The following is a 25210-nucleotide window of genomic DNA, read 5'->3' as shown; positions in this document are numbered from 1 at the left end:
ATGCAGCGCCACTATTCAAACTGGTACATAAAAAAACCTGGTTATGGTAAAATCTTATTTTGTGACATTTGGGATACTCCCTTGAAAAGTTCAAAATTTTCTTAAGGTGTAACATCCTCTACTGCAACCTGATCCATTTACATTAAAACCAAGTTTTAAAGTTAGACAAAAAGAAGCCTGCAATTTGTCACTTAATGAAAAAATGTAGTGTTAAGGAGTCCAAACAGTTAAGAAATTTGGATTGAATTTGTCAGATGGCTTTGGCTGACGAAAATCACAGTTTTTAAATATGTTACAACATTTCATTTAAGAAACGTCAAAACAAATAGTTTCAACATTTGTAATAAGTGTAATTTGGGACAATTTTCATAAAAGCCAAGATGACAAAAGGCTGCAGGTTAATAGCATTGGGCAGGGAGAAGAGAAACCCTGTCATTCAGAAGAGTGGTTGAGGCAGACATAATACTGGGGCTCAAAGCATTCTGCTGCCTCCAAAGCCCTGAGCTCATAATGTCCAGAGAGTGCCTTTCACACAGTGAAGTCACTCTGATTTTCTCCTGGTGATGTTGTTCCTGTTAATGGGGTGAAGAATTCATTGAGTCAGACAGGAGGACATCATAAATACCTGATTAGGGCATTCTAATTGAAACATCTTGGAAGATCTTTTCTCCCATCTGACTAACAAACTATTTTAAAAAACAATGTAACTTCTAAATTAAACAGTGACAATAGGAGTGATACAAGACAATCCATAGCAGCATGCTCTACAGCATGGCAGTCAGTTGGTATTCTTTCCTACAAGCTGAAATACATCTGCTCAAATCTCCTTATGCTAAGAAAGAATCAGTGAAAAGGTCCTAGACATCCCCAGTAAATCCACTAGGAAGGGGACTACTCAGTCTAAAATGGAGCGAAAGATCTTTCAGTGATTTTGAGAATCCCTGAAAAGTGCCCCAAAAGGATATAATCCATTTTGGGCTGAATGAGTCATCATCTTCAAATCGCAATTAATTTTTTTTATCCATTTCATCAGGAAAATAAAGCAACACAAAAAATATGTTGGATTTATACCAACAGCTTGAATTCTTAATTTTTTTGTTATCAATTTTTTGGTTGTCTGAAACACCTACACCAGCATACTTTCTCCGCTGACCTGCTATGCTGCAAGACAGTTGATCCTGTATGTCTTTTCCATACTGATAATGTATGCATAAAATTTGCTGTAAATTATAACCTTAGAAGTAAGTCAACTCTTATGAAAATCCATTCTTGAACTTCCTGAAGAAAAACTGAAGAAAAACAAAAGAAAAATCCCTTACCACGTGGATCCTGAGAGACCAGCAATGTAAGTCGCACAGTCTAAAATTCCTGATTCATAAAGTGCTTTCATGACTCCAGCAAACCCTACCATGGCACGAAATCCACCACCTGAACCCAGTATCGCTATCACTGGTACCTGCATAGATGAGAAGAGCAGCATATCACCACATCAATTCTGAGAGAGTAGTAAATAAACGTTATTCATCAATCACTAGCCAAACATACCAGCCTTGTGCAATTAATAGGTCACCATCCAGAGATCCTCACAGCAGAGAAGAAACCTGTGCTTTTCCAAATCTGTGCACAAAAGTTCTAACAAGCCAAAAAGAAGGTATTCTGCAGTCTTAGTGGTACATGTGTAAGAGAACGGCAAAATACTTTAATAAAGCACTTTGAGATATGACTTTTAAACACTGTACATAGAATGAAACAGTACCGTAATCCCATCCATGAAGTTACCTGTCCCTTTTAGGTTCTCTGGGCCCAAGAGTGATGTACAATATCTGTATGCCATTTACTCAGTGCCTTCTGCTTCACAAAGAGCTGGATGGCAGAACTACTTTTGGACTGCAGCATGGGAGGAGAGCGCTGCCAATCATGAGCACGGGAAGCCAGGAACCAGCCAGCAGCATGAGAGGTTTCCGTCTGTCAAGGTGGAAATCTCGCAGAGGGGCAGAGCAGACTTCCTTCCAGCTTCCTATTTATCTTGTACCTAGGGACCATTAGCAACCAGTAGGTGCAAACAGATGGCATGTAACAAAGCACCTGGCACACAGGGATATAAAGGGAAGCTAAACATGCCTAGCTCCTGTGCAGGCAAGAAGGAAGGTATGACTGAAGCAACACAAAGGCAGGAAGAAAGCATGAATTCCCAGGAGAGGGGGAACTGCAAGCTTGCTACTTCTGGCAGCAAGAAGTCTCCCCTTCCACCTGCAGCTCTTCGCCTCGGTTCAGAGCCCTGGTGACAGAGAAGGAACAAATGCTGTCAGGGAGGATTTTGGACCAGACATCACAGGATAAGAAATTACTTTAGAAGAAAATAAGAAATTAATACTTAAAAAGAATAAATACTTAATAAGAAATAAATACTTAATAAGAAATTATCCATTACTGGATAAGAAAGTGACAAGTGACAGTAGCTGACGACTCCCTCTTCTGTGGGACACAGGCCAACTTGCCAGCCAGACTGATTGTTTAGGGAGGTTTGCTGCTTTCCCAGACTCCAGATCCATTATGGCATGGAGAAATGGCTGAGTCTCACCTGGCCTTCCAGATGCTAGTCCTCACTGCTCATCCATGTGGGCAACAGTGATACAAGCAGGTGAGACCCTGAGCAGATGACAGGTGCTTTGTCCCCTCTTGAAGCAAGAATGAGGGGCACAGGCACCCAAGGCTGTGGCCTGTGGACTTCATTTTTCCAGCCTGGAGGAAGAATGGCTCAAGCAGATGCTATTAAGCTCAGGTGGTGTCACTAGTGAGACTCTTGGCTTCTTGACCATGAAGCCTTGCTTGCTGATGAAGATGGTCCATGGGAAAATAAAGAATCCACTTGACCAACAGAATGAGGAACACCTTCATGAACAGACTTGCTAATTTAATGAGGAAGATTTTAGGCTAACTTCAATGATGGGGACCTAAGTGAGCAAAGGGTGCAAATGTTGCAAATGCAGTAAGAATGCATGGGAGAAAGCTAGTAGTGAGACCTGCATGTTCCTGCTCAGAAGGAAGTGTTCAGAGGCTTACCTCAAATGTCTCTATATTGATGCACAGAGACATCAAACAAGAAAAAATGGAAGCTCAAGTGCAGTCACCGGTCTATAACACAACCAGAATGTCATAGACTCGGTGGGACAGCACACATGCCTGGGTGGAGGCTGGGAAGATAGGCGAGAAAAAAAGGGTGCAAGGGGGCTGTGCTCTACAAGAAAGCAGCTCCTTGATTACACAGAACATCAGGATGCAACCAGACACATCTCTTTTGGGAGGTTCTGGGTCATGATCAGAAAGAAAGTAACACTAGGGATGTTGTGGTAGTCAGATTCAGACTGTTAACCAACGGGATGAAGTGGGTAAGGCTTTCTCTGGAAACCAGAAGTCTCCTGATCTGGCTGTGGTCCTCACAGGGGATTTTAATCCCCTGCTGAAAGGTCAGCATTATGCAAGCCATCCAGGAATTTTGTAGACTGCCTTGGTGACAATTTCCTAATGCAAATGCTGGAGGGGCTGACTAATGCTGTACCTCACCTGCTGCTCACAAATAGTAAAGAACCAGAGGCAAATGCGGCCACCAGGAGCTGCCTGGGTTGCAGTCCTCACAAAGTACTGAGTTCAGAATCAGACCAAGGTTGGGAAGTGAGCATCAAAGTCAGGACTCTGGAATTCACTAAACTCTGGATTGTTCTGGGACTTGCTAGCCAGAATCCCCCCAATTTTCTCTGTTGGCAGTAAACTGAGTGTTGGCAACAGTGCTCCTTTCAGAGACGACTGCAACTAGCTGACCTCCAGAGGTCCCTTCCAAATAGTATTTCTACGACTCTGTTATATCGTACTTTTTATTCAGTACTAATTCAATACTAATACGACTCTGTTATATCATACTATTTATTCAATACTAATATTTATACAATACTAATTGCTAATACGGCACAATATTATCACTGCGCAGAATCCTCCATTTTAGGTTCCTTACAGGCACAGAAAGGTAATGCCTGATTTTTCTGATTCTTCAGGTCAAATAGTAAAATATATATATACATATAGTGAAAGTCAAATACTATCATTATGACCCTCCTTAGCTTCCTGTCTACTGACATAATGTATAGAATTTCAAGTTCAGTTCACTCGCACAGATTTACGGCACTGTTTCAGATCTTAAAACTCAACCAATAAGTCTACAAATTGAGTGAATAAACCACGTCAGGTCTCCGCATTAGCAAGTTCTTGCCCCCACAATGCCCTGTTACTTAGGAGTCTAATTGCCTGCTTTATGAAGAATTAGAATCTATTTGAAGAATTCACCACTTGTAGCAAGATTTCTAAATAAAAATATACTCTGAATTTCTTTAGAATGTCTGCCCTTCTTATCCATAATCCAAAATAGAGAAGATACTAAATTTAGTTATTAAATAAACTATTTCATTACAAAACCACAGAAATTTTTAAAGCTATCCAAACACCAGCTTTAATCCAAATGATATCTTTCTGACGGAGCCAAAAGCAGTAAAAGTTACTAATCAGAAACAGAAGAGAGACAAATAATATTTTAGCTAGGAGTTTAAAAACACATTTTATAATAAAAACATCTGATATTACTACATAGCATGAAGACAGTCTCAAATTTACAACTACCTTGCAAAAACTACAGGAGAGGTAAGGAGAATTTATGTGTATCTGTACACCTACTCAGCTACCAAGAGATAGCAAAGTGAGCAAAAAGCAGAGCCAGTTACAAGTGACACCATATTGAAAATGCATCTACAGGGGTTTTATTTTATACTTCTTTCCTTCTTATTTCCCAGCCTTCTCAGCCCTGACTTCAAAGCTGTTCCCTTCCATTGCACAGTTTCTCCAAGTATCTAGAAAGATGACAAAATAAAATAAAATAGTGATAGGAGAAAAACTGCCAGCAAAACCTCGACCCTGGATTTCGGGAAAGCAGACTTCGGACTGCTGACGGAGCTAGTTAGTAAGGTCCCCTGGGAATCTGCTTTTGAAGGTATTGAGGTCCATGAATGCTGGTCACTTTTTAAGAGCTATCTCTTCAGAGCACAGGCAATTCCAAAGTGTGGGAACTCAAGCAAGCAGGGCAGAAGGCTGGCTTGGCTGAGTGGGGATCTTCTAGAACTTAGGCAGAAAAGGAAAGCTTACAGACATTGGAAGCAAGGACAGGCAACATGGGAGGACTACAGAGATGCTGTTCACCACTCTACGGAGAAAATTTGTGCGGCCAAAGCTCGATTAGAGTTCAAGCTGGCCACCATTCTGAAGGACAACAAAAAGGTTTTTTCTAACAACAAAAGGAGGATTGGAGGTAACATTGGTCTGTTACTTGATGAGGTCGGTCACCTCACAAATAGGGACGTAGACAAAGCAGAGATGTTTAATGCCTTCTCCGCCTCTGTCTTTAACACTGATGATGGGCCCTGGAACTGCCAGAGCCCTGTGCTGGAAGACCATGACTGGGGGGCTGATAAATTCCCAATTCTGAACTCATTCGAGACTTGCTGCTCCAGCTGGATGCACATACATCTATAGGGCCCAATGGGATTCATCCCAGGGTACTGAAAGAGCTGGCTGATGTTATTGCTGGACCTCTCTCCATTACTTTTCAATGGTCCTGGCAGTCTGGTGAGGTCCCAGTCGACTGGAAGCTGACAAATGTTATCCCAGTTTTCAAGAAGGGTAAGAAGGAAGACCCTGGTAATTACAGGCCTGTCAGTCCCACTTCAGTGCGTGGTGAAATTATGGAGAAGCTTATTCTGGGAGCTGCTGAAAAACACTTGAGATACAATGTAGCCATTGGTCAGAGCCAACAGCCATTCACAAGTGTAAAGTCCTGCTTAACTAACTTAATTTCCTTTTATGACAAGGTCACCCATCTAGTTGACTAAGGGGAGCCAGTAGATGTGGGTTTTTTGGATTTTAGCAAAGCTTTTGATACTGTCTCTCACAGTATCTTTCTGGACAAAACGTCCAGCACACAGCTAGACAAGTCCATAATATGTTGGGTGAGCAACTGGCTGACAGGTTGGGCTCAAAGAGTTATATAGTAAAGGGTTCCATCAGACTGGTGGCCAGTCACCAGTGGGGTTCCCCAGGGCTCAAGTTTAGGGCCAGTGCTCTTTAATGTTTATATAAATGATCTGGATGCAGGAATTGAATGTACATTAAGTAAGTTTGCTGATGATACTAAACTAGGAGGACCTGTGGACTCCCTCGAGGGTAGAGAGGCCTTACAGAGAGATCTGGATAGACTAGAGAGCTGGGCAGTCACCAGTGGTATGAAATTTAACAAAAGCAAGTGCCGATTCTGAACCTGGGATGGGGTAATCCTGGTTATACATACAAACTGGGGGATGAGAGGCTGGAGAGCAGTCCCACAGAAAGAGATCTGAGGGTTTCGGTTGATGGCAAGTTGAATATGAGTCAACAGTGTGCCCTGGCAGCCAAAAGGGCTGACCGTGTCCTGGGGTGCAACAAGCACAGCATAGCTAGCCGGTCGAGGGAGGTGACTGTCCCACTCTACACTGCACTGGTGCGGTCCCACCTCAAGTACTGTGTGCAGTTTTGGGCACCTCAATATAAAGACATCAAACTATTAGAGTGCCCAGAGGAGGGCAACCAAGTTGGTGAAAGGACAAGACTTACAAGGAGTGGCTGAGGTCACTTGGCTTGTTCAGCTTGGAGAATAGAAGGCTGAGGGGTGACCTCATCGCAGTCTATAACTTCCTCAAGGGGGGCAGCAGAGGGGGAGGTGCTGATGTCCTCGCTCTAGTGACCAGCGATAGGACACGTGGAAATGGAATGAAGCTGCATCAGGGGAAGTTCAGACTGGACATTAGGAAAAGGTTCTTCACTGAGAGGGTGGTTGGTCACTGGAACAGGCTCCCCAGGGAAGCGGTCATGGCACCAAACTTGTCAGAGTTCAAGGAGCATCTGGACGATGCTCTTAGTCATACGGTTTAGTTTTAGGTGGTCCGGCGAAGGAGCAAGGAGTTAGACTTGGTGAGCCTTATGGGTCCTTTCCAACTTGAGATATTGTATGATTCTGTGATTCTGTGATCCTAAAAATTAACTTGCTACCATCATCAACTGTTTCAGCAAAGGTCCCACCTGGTTCCCAGTTTCCAAAACCTAGAATTTTCCACTGTTCAATGGTGATAAAGTAACAACCTCTTGGTTGTTGCTAAGCATAAAAAGAATTACACAGTTGTGCAGAAAGCCCCTATCTGATCAAACTGGTAATCAGTTAAAAATTCCACTGAAACACAATTTAAGGTGCCAATAGAGGGGATTAGTTATAAGAAAAGGAACCATGTGACTACTGAGTTCAGTTTCTTTCTGCAGACTCCACACTCCAAGCCGTGTAACTCCCCTGCAGACTGAAAACAGAGTCACACGGAAATGACCATGCACAATGACCAAGTATGTTGAGACATTTGTCAAGGCTTCCGTTCCACAAAAACTGCTTATTCTTGATGCAGTAAGATTATTTGATTATCTTCATAAGTGTTAAGCTTTAGTAATAGAAACCACAGGTATTTACTGGCATCAGCATTCATCATGCACGTCCACAGATAGCTATCTATCAAAAAATGACAAAACAAAGGTAAAGATTTAGGACATGCCTGTTTTGTTAAGCCAACACCCCAATAACGGAGCAGTTGCTTTGAACAGAAGAGCCGTATTACTAATCACAAATGTAATAATGTACCTTAGGCTTTGAAAGCTCTTTACAAACACTACCTAATTAACCTACACAGACAAATCCCAACAGGATGAAGACAGTGGTTTGCAGGTGCAAGCCTGGAAAAAGTATGTGAGAACACTTCCAAAGCACCATTATTCAACAAATCTATTAATCAGTGCAGTGGCATGAGCACAAGGGAAAATCTGAGTTTTCTTCAGGATGCAGAGAAATCTGTAAGGAGGATGAACAAAATGTCAAGAAGAGTCACTAGCATCCTGACAACAAATGCTTCTTGGATACTTAATCCACACGCATTCTGGGAATCATAGATTCCTGTACTGGGGGAGGGTGGGTATACCGAGAAGTAGGTGTATGTATAGTATCTCTTCATTTCCACTTGATACCAAAGCAAAGTACGAAGAGTTGCAACCCCTACTTTATTTCCAGAAATGAAATTCAACTAAGGAGCTCTAGAGTAGAGGGCAGCAGCTTAAGTAAGCTTCCCACAGTAAATAAAGCTTTTAAATGATGAAAAAATAACTGAAGAGAAGCATCTACTGCACATTTACATTCATTCATTTCAGCCAACTGAATACAAGTTGACTTGTAGGCATAAGTCAGGTGATGAAGGTTAAGAGCCCTTTCCTGCTTTGCAGAGGAAGGTAGATTACATTTCCAAGCAGGTAGGTTTGTTAAAGCAGCTTTTTAGCTGCAATTTAGTTTCCAACACGTTTAAAGACAAGAAATGGTAGAATTTGAAACTACATACACCCATCTTACAAGTCACCCTCTAGGATAAACAGGGCAGAGGCAGGGGGGAAGTAGCTGCAGACAGAGTACAAAGGGAAAATAACCAAGAAGCCATCTCACGATAGAGAAAGAATGGAGAAAAGACAGGATGCCAAGGCATGTACGCTTCACCATGTACACAGGCTGGGGCTAACGCACTCTACTCTTCGAGGCACTCTGAACCTGAGGTCCTTTGTACATAATCAGTAAAACCAGTGCAGAGGTACCAAACCCATTCAAGCAGATTAGTAAACTTAGAGCAAAAGGGTAAGTGACTCACAAGAAAGTGATGCGGTGAGTCAATGGCAAAAATGTGAACTGAATTCAAAAGTCTTGGAGACAAAAGCCCATTGCTTTAATCCCTGGCCACACTGCCACACTCAATTCTATATGGTTGTGCCCACTTCTGAACAAGGAAAAGGCCATGCCAGCATGGCTTTCTTTTTCCTATTGTTTCTATGCACGGCATAATGCTGAGGGACCCAAGCTAGTTTTGAGCAAACCAGCTTAGATATCATCCAAACAAACTCCACTGAACAGGATTTAACAATACAGATGAAGTGTTTTGTGAATACGTCTGTACTGTTCCTAGGATCCATGGGGCACTGTACTGTGTGGACAAGCTCAGCACCATACAGTTCCACTTCAGTCAATGGGCACCTCATCTCAGCAAGTGCTGATTGCATAATCACCAAATTGGGCATGAAAATGAAAAGGATTTGGGAAACAAGATATGTTTTAAGAAAAGTGAGCTCTGAAAAAGATGATCTTAATCATATTTTCCAGTAATCTGGCAAAAAAAGCTAAAACATTTTAAATCTTATTTTGGGAATGGTGGTGTAGATGGTTTTATCCAGATGCCCTGGAAACACAGTGCATAAAAACTGGACAAGAATACCTGGGGTGGAAAAAAATTGCCATGGGGTACACAAATGATTATTAAAAAATTGTTCTGCAAATCCAGTGTTAGAGAACTATATGCTTTCTTTAATTGATTATGGTATTTTTAGAAAATTGTTTAAAGCAACAAAAATTATAAAAATAAACTGAACAATAACATAGATACGAGAAATCTCATCTTCTGTGTTTTCAGAATGTGCCCCAAGATTAAGTAAGGAAATTTGGAAGTACTCACTTCCCCATCCAGGGATGTATAATTAATTCACAGGTATTAAAGTCTCATAGTATTCCTGCAAGGCACACGTGTTGCTATTCACAGATGAAGAAACTTAGGTGAACTTTGAGTAAGTGACTTGTTTAAGATTAAACAATGACTCATAGGCTGCTAAGAATACTCATTATGTCTCCCAAATTCTGATGCTATGTTAAGACTACAAACACCCTATAAATCCCCCTGCTATCTCCCATCTGTAGCAATAAAAGTAAAAATGACAGGCTATAAGGACAAAACTATATTTTAATTTGAACAAAAAAGGGTTTTTCATCACTAGAAGCAGCTAAAAATTCTGACAAGTCAGCTCAGAAATACACACTTGGCATATGAAAAATGGGAGGATCACATTACCTCAGTCCTTCCTAGGGTTGATAAGCCTACAATTAGGGATTACTGTCTAGTCTTGGAAGACGCAACTTAACTGATAAAATTTCAGTATTTGAGACTGTGAGGGATACCAAGGGAAGATGATGACAAAAAGAATATGAAATCTTACCTAGTGTTTACAATAATTCATGCACACATACCACCTTCACAGAACTGATACTACAGGCACTGAGTATCACTCCAGTTCTAACTGGATCTTCGCAGAATATCTGCATCCTTTCTGAGAAAGCTATTATTCTGCTGTAGAAGATCAGACCAATGTCACATTCACAAATATCTACTCTGATAAGATTTGCATGTGTTAAGATTAAAATAACTGAACTGAAAATTATAAAACCTTGAAAATGTTCCTTCACAATATGCATAATTTATATCACTACAAATAAAATATGTATGATACTTGTCAAATTCTTTCATCTTCCTCAGAATGTTCATACAAGTACATCTGATTATACAAGACAGAGTTCAAAGGTATACAACAACACATTTACCACCTGCTCAAAACTTCACAGAAATTTAAAAGGAATTCTTCAGTGTTGGTTCCAGTTTCTGCAAAAGACTGTCACATTCTGCTTATACTAAAAACACACAAAAGGAAGCAATATAAATGAATTAATCCACCCAGATTAATTCACTGACTCTGTTCATTGCTTGACACCCCCAACATACACATGGTCTTCCTGTCACAATTCTGGGAGCAGAACAGGACAGGGAACAAGCAAGGAAGAAACAGGAGGATGGAAAAGCTACTACAAAACAAGTGGATCTGTACCAAGTGTACCCTTAATTAACTCAAAATAATGCAGTGTTTTACAGAATCGCTGAAAAGATCTGTAGGGTTCGGCACCCTTCTTCACTTTGATGTGACTCAAACCACCATCAGTCCATCTAGATCTGTTGGCTTGACTTTCTGTTGTCTTGGTACAGAGCATTAGCCAGTCAATGAAAGCTGCAGTTTCTCACATTCTCTAAGAAATAAACTTCATAATCCTAATCCTATAAAATGGGCTAAAGGAAAAGAAGAAAGGAAAGAAAGAAAATAATTCCTAAGCTGACTCTAACATTAAAGCAGCTCATTTCCTGCCTAATCCTTTAGACACAAAGGCCATATAGCCAAGGCCATTTTAAGAGCACAGGATATCAAGCATGCAAGGGCAGATTCTGCAGTTGGGCACATGCCCAGAGCCACCGCACACTTCTTGTGCAGCAGATATTTCACATGCCCTTTAGGCATTTTTCAGATGACAATCTCAGCTCAGAACCAACACCTTAACAAAGCATGGAATTCAGAATCAGAGCAAAATGAAAAGCATGGATTTATCTCCTTTACCCAATTTTAACCCAGGCACAGCCTGCTAAGGATTAAAACAATAAAGAACCAGATAAAAGTTACAGCAGTTTGTTTAAGGTGCCAGCGCAAATGTAAAGCTTTGATTTCTACTCTACAATGGCATTTACGCAGTCTTGTCCTTTTGCACATGATGGACATATCTTATTTAAGTGAAGCTTCATTTTGGCACATGATTTTGTCTCCTTAAACTTTAATCTATAAACTTACAGCTCAAGAAAAATTATTCTCCATTATTCCAATATTGTATGCGCATAGAGGAAAAAGAAATTTTTTTGCTTCTGCCATCTGTCTTTACATTGAACCCTTCTACCTCACATGTCTCATTCATTCCTTTGAGAGACAAATGCAGGACTCCAAAGGTGATACTAATCTTGATGTGAACTCTCCAAACTTACATCACGGGAAGTGGTCAAGTTCTTGCTGTTTTCCTCTCCTAGAAATGATTTCATACTGTGCATGATATTGTCTTTTCTCTGTTGCCGAAATTTCTTCTCCTCATCACACAGAGCCATGCTGAACCGGAGATCAGTTGAAGAGCTATTTTGCAAAACAGACAGGCTTTAACAAAAGGCATAATACAAAACAATTAAAAATATCACTTAGGGAAATGAATGGAAGTAAGAGTAAATTCCTCATTAACTTGCATAAGATGAAATAAAATAAAATAAAACTATAATTAGTCATGTGACACAATTGCATCAGTTGATTTCATGGAGTGATGGACCCAAAGAACAATGGCACGCTGTGTCTTTAAGATGTGCATTTGATATAGAAACCTCATTGTTCACACACTAGTGAACACCAAACACAAAATATGCAGCTCCTAGTGGTGTGTTATGTGGTCTTAAAAAAAACTAAATTAAAATATAGCAAGTGAGTTCACCACTCACATACAATTATAAATTTACAGTCTAGAAATTTGAATTCTCTGCTTATCCACTGAACAAAGAACTGCAATGAAAAATTTTCATACATTCCTACTAATATATACTTTTCTTAAGTTAGAGGTTCATGTTAAGGGAGGAGAGGGTAATTTTGACTGTGTATGCATTCAGTCTTACAATCAAAAACTGTATGGATCTCAGCACAAATTGTACTGGCTGGCCACAGGAAAAAGCCTTTTTCTCTAGCTTTTTCCCCACATTGTGTGATCAAAAATGTACGTAGGGCTGCATAAGGACCTCAATACTGTACTTAAATAAAAGCTACAACTTCAGCTCCCACTTCTCATTTCAGATATCAAGGCAGGATAAACAATTTGAACTGTCACCTCATTTGGACTAGTTAACTCACTGAGCCTGTATGTCATTCCAAGGGTTAGAACTACAATACCTCCCAACAGCAGTGCCTATAGCAGACAGCAGTGAGGAGGAGTGTACAAATTTGTCCTGGTATCTGCCTCATTGAATTCCCGTATTTACAAAGATGAGCTAAAAATGTCTGTGGATACTTTGACATGTTAGTTACATGTTATATGAATAGTTATATAGTTATAAATATAGTTATATGAAAAACATATAATTCTGAAATGGATCTATTCAGGCACAGATAATAATTCTTCAGATTTATTGTCTTCTTAGATTTCTTCTTAAGAAAAAGGGGGAAAAAGGCTGCCTAGAAGCAATGTTCCATGAGGGTATGTATGATACCATGAACAACAGGTTCACGCAGAATCCAAAATCTGCACAGCCATCCGAGAATAACAGAGCAGAACTCGATCAGATCCTTTTGTTTAACATAATTCAAAGCCTACTGCCTAAGAGCAGCACGACATAGGCAAGCATCTTCTGTTCATTTAATGTCAGAGATATGAAATACTTGTAATGCACAAGCCCTGGAAGGTTTAGGGGTGGTCTCAAGGACCACCCATGTATGCATCTTTACTAGTACAAAATGATGAGCAGAAATTATCCCCGGGGGACGTTTATCAGTCTCCAGAGTCATTATGAAAGAGTTCTACATTTACAGTTACAGTGCTCAGCACTGCTATTTATAGTTACAGACAAAAAAGGACTCTTTAAATGCCTTGTTCTCAGTAATTCATTTTTAGACTTAAAAATATTTTTCTGATTATACCTCAAGGTGATTTTTGGTGATTTCAATCTAGGTGATTTTCACCTAGATAGGCTAAGAAAGAGGGAGAAAGACTGCTAGAGAGGAAAAAAAAAAAAGGGGGGGAAAAAAAAGGGTAGGCATCTGCTTAGCTTTACACATGGTGAAATCCTGGTCCTACTGAGATCTCCACCTTTTACTTCAGTACTGCATGGTATTAACATTCAAATACATTTCAGGGGCAGCTTTGTAATCAGTATCCATATATGCTGAAAGTTAATGTGAGACGCAAAGTTATCACAGAAGGTAAAATAAAGAGGATAACCAGCTGAACCTGATGTCTATGAGTTTATTAGAGAAAAAGCCCTTGAAAAGGAAAGCACTTAACATAAACCAGGATGAGAAATCCATATATGATGGCCTCATTCCTGCAAATATTTGGAAAGGGCACACCTATTAGTAAAAGTGTTTAAGTCAATGATAGAATTACAATGTGAAAACAACCCTCAATTTTAAAAACTCCTGACTTTACAGTACTTGGTATTTCTATGTTAAAACAAGGAATTTTTGCACTCTACCTTACATGTTTTTAAGAAAATTCTAACAAACAGAGTAAAATAAAAAATATCTTCGCTATTAATACATTTTCCACCTTTTTTTTTTTTACATATGAGATACTTACCATACTTCAAGAGACAATTCCAAAGTCATTTCTGTGACCTAAACAAGAAATATTTATATATGGTTACACCACTTACAGAGGGCAAAAAACACAAACATACCTGGAACATAAACTAACTATTACTGTCAGAATTTTTCTTTAAATCACTTTTTTTAAAAAGGAGGACATTTCTGAAATACATGAATGATTTTCTTTTCTACGGAACTTTTTTTTTTAAAGCACACAATGTGATTCCAAAATACACCACTAGCACTGAATGCAGCTGAAAATGCTGCTAGGTGCTGCTAGGTCCTGGCTTTCATTCATCAGATCCCATTGTCTTGGCTTTCTTCCACTGACAATCACTTTTTGACAGTGTTATTCATCTTTGGCCTGAACGGATCTAATTGTCTTCACACACTTATGATCCTTTGTTTCTACTGCCAGCCACAGTCTATCTGCCACTTGCTTCCCAGTTCACTGGGTAAACTTCATACTCAACTTGTATCTGAAACAAAGACTTGTAAGGGAATGACTGCTCTGTGTTCCACATGAGCCACCAAATGTCTTTCCACAGTTAAACATGTTTGAATTATCACTCAGGAAGAGTGATTGCTTACAAGTTTCTGAAACATGCAAGTAAACTAATAAATGTCACTACATAATGATTTCACCTGCAGACCACATAGAAGTACCTGACCAATTGCACCAATGGCAAAATTCAAGACTAAGAGGTTGCTAGAACTAAGACAGAACGGACAGAACTAAGACAGAACTAAGACAGAACGGACATCTCCCCGAGTTCTCTCATACACAATGGCCACCGACACACTGGTACAGCCTTGTAGGTGTGTAACAAATTCACACACAGTGTCTTGTTTCACTCTGCCTCTAGCTGTAAACAGATTATCCTCCTTGCTTGTGGTATGTGATCGCTAGGAATGGGGCTAGAACACCTCAGACTGAACATTTGCTTGACACTTATACAGAGTAGTTAAGGACATGGAAGTATAAAGCTGCCTCTGGCCTCCCACATCCCGTGTACCTGCCAATGGGCCAGGCAAAACCTGGCACTCCACTCCTGCCCTCTGAAATGGGAATTGTAAATGAGGTGGCATATTAACAGGGTGGTGGGAGAAAAAAAAAGGCGAAGAAATAACAAAGGAAGGACATGAAGAAACAGAGTAAAGAGTCGTTTAAGGAAATACTTCAAAGACAGGGTAGTAATTACATTATTCCAGCACCTGATATTACTAATTTAGAAAGCACTTCAGAAACCATGTAGTGATCCAATGGTTGAAAAAAATGTATGCACACAGTATTAAATAAACCCTTGAAGTGAAATGTTCCAATAGAGAAATAGCATGCCATGCTCTATACCTTATACAGACTGCCACAGAAATCTCAGGAATACACGTTTTATATACAAATTGTCTACATTGGGCTCAACCTGACTTGATGTTCCCTTACCACTTGCTTATAAATTTCAGAGCTTATTTGGCTTTTTTCACTGATTTTTTTCCCCTATGTACTCTACCAAGCTTTGCTGAGTGCTAATGAGAAGTTTAAAATATCTGTAATGTGGCAAGGCCTTATATGGTTGGCACGAGCTTTGTAAACTGTGTCTTCAAAATTTATTCATCAGCTCTTTCTTACCTCGTGCCTAGCAGAACTACACATCTGCAGTCAGCCCACACTCTGGAAGCCCAAGTTACTGAAGCACTCAGTAAAATAAATATGCAGAAACGTCAAAAAAAATGCAGTAACTTTAAAAAAAAAAAAAATGAAAAAAAAATGAGGGTATCAAAATTCCAACTGCCCTAAGGCTATGCCTAACTAAATGCTAAATCTTACATATGAAACTCTCCAATTTCCAATAAATAGGCCGTAACTAGTTATTTGCTGTAACCACACTTTTAAAGTTATATCACATGGAAAACAGCAGAGCAGTCACAAATCAAGACCTCTGATCATATAATAAACCATAGCCCAGAACAGAAATGCAGACAGTATTTATACATATAGTACATACATACTATATATATATATATATATGTATAAAAAAAGATAACCAGATGTGATGGATATAACTACAAGTACTGAATTATGTTCAGAATGGCCTGTGATATGTTACTCTAATAAATGACAATATTTTAATACGTGCAGAACAAGCTCAATTACACACAGATTTAACAACAGTTTCCAGGAGTTACCGTGCAGGCAGACAATCCCTGTTAAACTGACTCCATCTGTTTTGTATACGTGTTTAAAGAGAATAATCCAATTGGGACTTGTCTTTTTTTTTTTAGAGCGTTCACATTAATGCATTATTGCGTGTTAACTAGGGCTGTGTTACAACAAGCCATTTATTGAAAGTGAAACATATAATAATAAAAGAATTTCTGTTAGCTTTCCGGAAACCACAGGCATTTCTGTTAGTTTTCCGGAAGCCACAGGCATCAGTAGGAGAGGTAATACATTGACCAGCAAAATCTGCGTAACCTCTCATGCTAACAAAGATCATTAAACTAAATTGAAGCAAGTCGTGCAGAAACTGCTTTAGCAAGCGAAAGTTTGAAACTAGACTTTTAAAGAGGATTCTCTCAGAAGGGACACTAAGGCATTCAAGTGGCACTGCTTAATTCTCCTCTCAGCAGGACTGTACAAAGATAAATACAGTGCCTTTAGGCCAGTACTCTGTGTTTAACCGTGGATAACAGTGAATGCTTAGTAAACGAGCTTCAGAACAGGGTATGAAGAGAACAATCCTCACCTGAGATACCCTCTCTGGTGCCCCCACATATTCAGCTATTTCCTGACTGAAAGGCTGCCACCCTTACCCCCTCCATGATATATTCTAATCCCTTCCTGAATTCAAAACTTAGCTCTATATTAAGAAAACACATACATACCTAGTACTGAGGCAGACTGATGGGATCAGAAATAGTCTTGGATTTCCTTTCATCTAGGAACATGTACTTCTGATGAGTATCAAGAGCAGGCCAAATGTTTTTCTTATGCTTCAACAAAGTGACTGAGGGAATACTCTGAGTAACATCAGACTCAGTGAGAGTCCTTAGGGCACACCACTTAGCCTTTATAAGCACTGTCCTTGATTGATTTGTGAAGAAGCTTTATCTAACCAGAATGTGGCACAGATAAAATTCAGACACTTGATAAAGGACTGAAACGTGGTACGTCCTGGTCTACACAATAGTTTAGGTCTCAGTTCAGGTGCTCTTTTAAGAACTTTCCATCATGTTCAAAGCTGCACCAACACAGGCAAAGCTACGGATGTTGCAACTTACATCATTGAAAGTTAACTGGACCTCCTTCTTCTCTCCCAGTTTCAGAGAAGATATAGGAAATGTGGATGTACCAAGAGTCTCATCCATAACGTAGTTGGCATCCATCAAAGTAACCTAGAAAAGATACATGGGTATTCAATTCTACTTCAATAAATCCCTTTTTAATTCCATACAGCCTATTCCTAAAGTAAAAAAAAAAAATTATATGGAAAAAGAATAGAACCCAACCCAGTCTACATCCAATGCCAACAGACATGTTCTTTTAAAACAGGCTAAGCTCATGTATAGTGTAGGTGGCACCTTCAAGGCATTCAGCTGCATGAGTACGACAGTATCATTTACAAAGCGTATTTCATCTGAGCACCTTTGCCAGTAAATCTCACCATCTTTCTAAGGTACATAATAACTTCAAATTATACATATAAAATATACAATTACTTCAAATTTCCAGCTAGTAAAAATTCTCTATGGAGAAACTAATCTAGTTTTAAATACACCAAAAAACATTTCAGTGAAGATAGAATCCATACATCCTAGCCTTGTATCTACGGACCAAGATTTTTATAGCAATGACTTGGCAAAATGAGCAGCATTCCAAATTAAACAAAGCTTTTCTCTGTATCCAGTCAGATCTTCCAGTCTCTTCTCATATTCTCCATGTCAGAGCATATACCTTTTCAAAATGCGATACTATGCAAAGATGTACGTGGATACCACAGAACACTGTTCAATGCTTTTGCTCTAATCCATGTGGGTCTACATCTAGCAGTCTTTTTTCTCAGTGGCAGCCTTCCAAGTTCTAAAGTAAGATGTTCAGAAAGAACTTCTAATTACCATTTACATGGTTTCTATTAAATGAGTTCTCCAAACTCATTTGGCTTACGATTTTTTTCCACTTTGTGGAACTGTATCTTCTAGAATATCAGATGTTTGCGGCTTGGACCATATCTTTTGCATAAAACAAATGGAATCAAGATACAATCACTTGAATAACTAGTTGCTACATCTGGGTTCAGCCTCTTCTCAGCTATAAAGAACCTTCTTCCTGTGCCTCAAGCAACCCTTTGAAATGATGAACTGTATTTTAGGACAGAACTAATTATTTTAATGGCATCTACATTCTTCTGTTTCCTTGCAGAACTTTATGCCCATTGCTGTAATCTCTGAGGGCTGCCTTTTAAAACTAATAGCAATAGCAAAAACTTCTTAATGGGATTTTGGAGAGCTTCTAACACTTCAGAGTAAAAACTGCACTTGGGATAGAGTTAAAGATTTTTATTAAAATAATCTGAGGAGTCGAGAGGATTGTGGAGTCTGTGTGAGCTCGGGAATTCACAATGAGGTTTTGGGTGGGGAGGTGGTTTCACAAATTTTAATTTTGACACTGCAATCCATGCAGAATCCAAAAGCTCTGCCAGGCACTGCGTGTGTGTAGAACAATGGCAGAACGCAAACATCAGTTTTAACCCAAAGACTATACCTTTCATGGTGAAGAGAATGTTTACCGTAAACAACACATATATGTGTATGCAAATATACATATCAACCAAGTCCACAATTAACCATTATTACATGGTATCACTGGCTCTTTGCAGGCAACTTTAATGGAATTTTATAGCATGTGTCTCAGAAACCAGCAACAGCCTTTAGTTATTGTAAACATACATTTCCAAGTTCTACTTCTAATCAATCAATCTTGTTGTGCTCTGTTACAGGAGACAGAGACTTGCAGAACCTGGCAGTATGCTATGGCCGTACTGTGCTGGAAATCAACAGTGTGCCAGCTCACAAAATCCTGTACTTTATAACAACTGCATAAAAGCATGCTAAAAACTGAGAAGCACCTTACAAAATGTTAGCCAAATTACAAAAGATGTTTTAGTAACTAGGGGTCCTCCCCCTGGTGGAAAATGAGCTAGTCACATTATTACCACAGAAGGAAGCGAATGACCCAGGCCTTCACATGGTCAACGATATCTGAGATCATGTAACAGTAAGAAATTAATGGCTTGCCAGCATCTCAACTTCTTCACATCAAAATGCATAAAGATACAGAGTATAAGATGTGGTACTGTTCCCAAGAAGGTAGCAGGTAAGCCATTGGGTGCTGCTGTTTGTGACTTTAATAATTTATCCTTTAAAAATCCTTGAACGAAATTTTGTACTCAACAAATTCATATATTACTAGGGAAGCTGCCTAAGTGTAACTACAAGCAGAATCTGACCCAGTCTTTATACAATGCCAGTAAAACCAAGGGACTATATTTTAACCATTATTTGCTATTCCTCAGTTTAGCATTCCACTCATCTTTTGAAGATCATGAGAGCTACTATAGATCACATCAATTATTTAGCCAGCTGTAGCTCCTGCAGATCTTCCAAAAAAGCACAGGATCTGCAAAGAGAGAGGTAAAACTCTCTTCCCCAGGACTTCTTGTTAGAATCCACAAAGGCTTTATCAGACAAAATTGAAATAATTTTTATTTCCCATACTGCAACAAAGGCAGGCTGATGAACCCAAGTTCTTCTTTTCTTCTTCCTATTTCCATAAATGCTTTCTCATGAAGAAATCACTCCATTCCTCTTTCTAATTCCTGATATCTATTTGCCTGACTTGTTATTAGAAAGCAAGAACTCAGTTAGAGATTTCAAACTTTTCTCAAGTTTCGCATGGCCAGGTTGCCCATCTACGACCAAAACATTTAGTAAGAATCCACTCAGGTGACTGTTGCACCTGACCAGCTTGTGGAAGCTATTTTGGGTAATCTGCTTTCTGCAAAGCTGTAGTGAAGTTATTTTGAATTCCCTAGTATTGTTGTCTCTTGTGCAGGATGCATATGATAGTTCTTCATGCTCCATTGAGCCTATCATGGGATTCTTCCTCCCCAGTCTGTAGAACCTGCCCCTCTCCCCAGGAACACAGGAAGCCTTGTAGGAAGCAGAATTCAATTTTCAGATCTTGAACAGTTTAGCCCCAAGAGATTATGGTTACTAGCTCAATGAAAAGCTTCACAGGCTTTAGCCTCTGTCCCAGTTGGCCAATTTAGACTGAAACTCTGTAAGCTTGGGTCAGAAGACTTCACATATTAGGCCCATCCTCTAGGAAGAACCAAGCTAACAAAGGACTATAGATAACCTTAAATGCTTGCCATGCCCACTTATAAAATAGTTACACGCACCTTTTGTACACAACCCGGAAAGCCTTAACATACTGAAACTTAATAGTGGCTTAGTCAACAAGCCTGCACATGGAATAAGAGTACCCAAAACATCACTGGGTGGGCTATTCAGCCCTTGGCTCCAGGCATAGAGGACAAAGCAGAACCATGCTTCTGCTTTCTCTCTCCTCAGGGAGAAGCACGAATGGGCAGACACTTGACTTTACCACCAGCTATTCACTGTCCATAATAGTTGAATCAGTGTAGGAAGCAGGGAGAAAATAATTTATGGCTGATGTGAATAGTAAGCTACTAGCCCTCAGGAGCAGAGTGAGAGATGACTCAGAGGCATATCTCACAATGACTCTGAAGGCTACTCCTTGAAAAATACAACTTATACAACACCTCTTGCTTAGCACCATGCCTAAGGGCAAAAACCAGCCTTTAGTGTTTAAAAAAAAGTTGAAATCTTGAGACAACAGATGCTATACACATACAACCTACTGTTATTTTACTCTTCCAGACATTATACAACTTCCATTTTCACAGATGCAGCTCAGCCATGCGATTTACCTCAAGAACATTCTCTTGGTTGGGGTCCAAAATGAACTCAAAGGTCTCATTCCACACGGGATTCACATCATTATTGAAATGTTTTGTTCTCTTCCTGCAATCAGGGGCGGATGGGATGAACAACTCCACATAGGGATCTGGAGTGTCAACTACAGAGCAAAACCAATGTTCAAGTTAGATAAAACTAAAATTTGGGTTGTAAAAATCAATACGATTATGTTAAACCATATATGACCTCATGGTCTATGACACAAAAATATTCAACTACATAAATTACATGAATATAATGACATGAATGACACAATGATATTAACAATCTCCCAAAAAGAAACAGACACTATGCTTTTAAGAGGGGAGGAGAAAAGCCTTGACAAACAGAATGGCACTGGAACTAATTCAAGTTTATTGGAAATATGTATACTTCTACCAGGCAGTGGTAATTATTTTTAAAAGCTCTTACCCCTTCTTCTCTTTCTAGCCTTTAATTACTTTGGCTTGTGTCACAGAAGTAAATATTCCACAAAAACAGTCTTCAGTTAATAACAATAACAAGCAGCTTGGTATACAGTTTTGGATCCTCTTTCACCTTTGCTGGTTTGGCAATCACAAAGGAAATCAGTCAAGCCACTTACGTACTGCTAAACATGGCATAAGGAGAGCTGTTCAAATCTGAAGCCACTGCAATCACCAGAGCTTTGTGGAGGTCACCACAGAATCAAGATCTTATTTACATAGTATATTTGAATAACAACTGCGCAGAATACTAACTGAAAATATAGAAATATATGCCAACTATAGCTAATCAGAATTATCAGTGAGAGAAAAATGAACATTGACAAAACTCATCTAATATGTCTAACAGCCATTCCTGAGAGCAAAGAATGCATTGTTGGCAGCCCTAAAAATCCTACCTTTCCAATCGGTTAAAGCATGTAATTTTTTTCTGTCCAATGAGACTTTTTTTCTGTCAAATTGGGCCAAGGCAGATTTCTCTAAAACATTGCTCACATGCTTCACAGGAAAGCATGAGAAGTTATTTCTATGGTTTTGGTGATCACGAAAAGCCACCTGCTCTGCTGTGGTAAAACGTGCACAACTTTCCAGCATCCTCTCTTCAAAGTTTGTCCTCTGCTTTAGTGAAACATTTTCAAGCAAATAGAATACCCACCATAAACAAGAATCCTTGCCTTAAAGGTCTCTTTTTGAAAGAGATTAAAACCCATTACTAAGTAAAACAGGCCTGAACATTCCTCCTTGTACACATTTTAAGTCTAAAGATACTTCTTTCAACAAAGCCAAATGTTTTTAGAGACTCTGGGATTTCAATAAAACTTTATTAGTGGCATTACTGAGGCCCAGACTAACATGGTCACTTCAGGTGGGAGAAGGAAGAAAAGACCAAAACAAAAAAGCTTGATACTTTCAAATGGGAATCAATCATCTTTTGGAAAAAAACAACCAAACAACCAAAAAAAGGCTTTTTGAAACCACTCAGGAGGTTCTGTATGTGTACCAGGGCAGAACGGAACCAAAACTCAAAATGTTTGGCCTCCCAGCAATTCTAGTGGCGAACATCAGCCAGACCTAACGCGCCTTCTGATGCCATTGCCAAACATAAAAGATACTGAACTTACCCACAAATTACTTCAAGTATCTCTAGAGATGCAGAATAATACACAAGGGTCATGCTTTGAATTAAGTATTCATCTAGCTAGGGAAACTTTAGGGACTGTAAACAAACCTTCTCCTACACTCAGGCTCCCTCAATTAAAATTTTGTATGTAAATAGACTTTGTGATTCCAAGATTTCACTGTGTGAGAATTTCCTTGGACTGCTACAACACTCCCCAGAACTTCTTAGGGAGTTTTACACTGTGCTCCATATCTGTAGGGCTTAGCTAATTGCTATGATTTGGCAGGTCACACTACTACCTGTATAGTTAACAAGTAGCTATTTAAAGTTGGGGATCAGTGTGGAAAGCCTTTAAATAGCAATCTTTATTAGCTCCTAAGAATTTATGTCTGATCTTGTCTCTTATTTAAAGTCGGGAGAACAGGGGGATCCACCCCAAGTGTTTTTTAAATCTGTTTTCTCACTGGCAGATGCAACTAATTCCCAACTCTTATTGAATACATTACCTCCCTTGAATTACTACACAAAATTGTGCCAGAAAGAAAGGAATCAAGGCCCCTTGAAACTAAACAGCAAAATATCTACCGAAACCATAAGTGACAAGATCTCATCTTGTAAGTCGGGACATCAAGCACTACTTTGGCAATAAACTCTACAGACTTGCTCTGCCAAGAGACTGAACTTGCCTACAAAAGCTTGGTTTTTAACCAAAATACTAGTGCTTGAACAGCGTTCTGGGCAAAACATCAGTGCTTCCCTTTCCGTTCAATTTTTTTATGTGATTATGTGATCAGCTCTAAGTTACAAAACCCTAATTTTTTCTTTTAAACACAAACAGCAAATGGTTTATTATCTGTATTCAAAATCCCAAAGCATGTGGAAACCCCATACCACTGCACAGCTGGCATACAGATGCCATTACTAACTTCCTATCAGACAGACTCTAAATAAATGTTGAAACAGAAACTAAAGCCAAAGCACAGAACAACTAAACTTAGAAAAATCAGTCTTCATAACTCAGTATTGCCAAGCCGCCCCCTCACTCCCTGCCTTTATTATCTTTTTTAACCTGAGGCAAAGAGTTAATCATCTGCCCTTTCATGTTTGAAAGTTTATTTTGTGCTAATTCAGTTAAGAAAATGAAAATCTATTCTTTTATAACTTCCTTCTTCAGATGAAGAGGAAAAATACTGGAAGACTGTGTGCTCTGATTAAGATACTGCTATAAGCTATACTATAGTAATCAAAATCTTACTCCTTATTATTGGTTGGGGACCAAAATCTACCTACCAGCAATCTGGCAAGTAACACAAAAGTATTTACTTAATGTATTTCAAAACATTAAAGTTATCAAACGCAGATAAAACAGACAGAGTGTGTATCATTTTGCATGGATGTATTTATTCCTGTTTGTGTTTTTGTTAGTTGAGTTGCCAGGTATGTTTTTCAAAAAAACTAATCTGAAAATGTAAGTGAAAAGTAGCTTGATCACTGCTGTTATTTATATTTTTATTTTAAAAGGAAGCATCTTTATGAAATGGTTTATGGGTCAAAAGCTGACATTTTGTGAGTGTAATCAGTACAAGAGAATTATCTATGTAGGGACAACACTGTCATGGAATTGCTCTTTTATTTTAGCAGCCTACTTGAAATACTGACCACAGACTTTTCAAAAGAAGCAACATGTAAGAATTTGTACTTCTTCCTCAGGACACTTCTGAAGAAAATGAAGTTTCTATTTAGCTCAGCTAGGCTCTGGGCTATTCTTTGCACAAGCATTCTCGCATGACTTTTCCATAATTTGTGGGCTAGCTATCTGCAGTGCATCTCAACTTTTTAATGCAGGTAAAGTTTGAAAGGTTTGCAAATGGAAAACTTGGAAGGTTTGCAAATGGACACATGCACTACCATAAGACAGTGACTGTATGGTATGATTCCATATTCCTCTCTTCCTGGCACTCTGACTCTTTACAGTAAGTGCCTCAACATATGCATGCAACTAAAACATCATACTTCTCCCAGTGTCAAAAAGCTTCATACATAAAGGCATAGATAACGCTCTGGAATAGAGGGACCAGACTCCATTAGTATTTCTCAGGAAAAAATTAATATGAACTGACAATTAAGTACAAGTGTATCTAAAACCCCACCTTTACACTAAAAATAAGAGTTTCAGTATTGATGTCAACGGAACTAACAGAGGGTCCTGCAATTAGCAGCTTATAGCTAGATGAATTATAAAAGTAATTAACAAAATGTTCATAATAATCCTTTTGTAAGATTTACAGCATCCACCAAATCTCCAGGGGTTGAAGACAGATATCCAATAACAAAAGCAAGAGTCGGCATCTAAAGTGTTACTTTTAAACACACTGGCTTAAGAAATGGCTGAGAG

The 25210-nt window shown here is 39.1% G+C and overlaps 1 protein-coding gene across 3 annotated transcripts in view; it reads right to left on the bottom strand.

Annotated features, from left to right (window-relative positions):
• The window catches only part of PLA2G4A (phospholipase A2 group IVA), an 84924-nt gene that overhangs the window by 23424 nt on the left and 36290 nt on the right, over window positions 1-25210 (bottom strand). For 2 of the 3 annotated variants that reach the window (XM_072867514.1, XM_072867513.1), the window contains exons 5-9: window positions 21183-21331; window positions 17452-17565; window positions 14165-14202; window positions 11826-11967; window positions 1320-1456 (exon numbers count right to left, since the gene is read on the bottom strand). In XM_072867514.1, coding sequence (XP_072723615.1) covers window positions 1320-1456; window positions 11826-11967; window positions 14165-14202; window positions 17452-17565; window positions 21183-21331 — 580 coding nt within the window. Of the gene's footprint in view, window positions 1-1319; window positions 1457-11825; window positions 11968-14164; window positions 14203-17055; window positions 17166-17451; window positions 17566-21182; window positions 21332-25210 lie in introns of those variants that run through there. The other variant, XM_072867515.1, reaches the window with a different exon arrangement.

Source organism: Ciconia boyciana, chromosome 7, assembly GCF_034638445.1.
Source record: "Ciconia boyciana chromosome 7, ASM3463844v1, whole genome shotgun sequence".
NCBI lineage: Eukaryota > Metazoa > Chordata > Aves > Ciconiiformes > Ciconiidae > Ciconia > Ciconia boyciana.
This window is presented reverse-complemented; position numbering and strand designations above follow the sequence as displayed.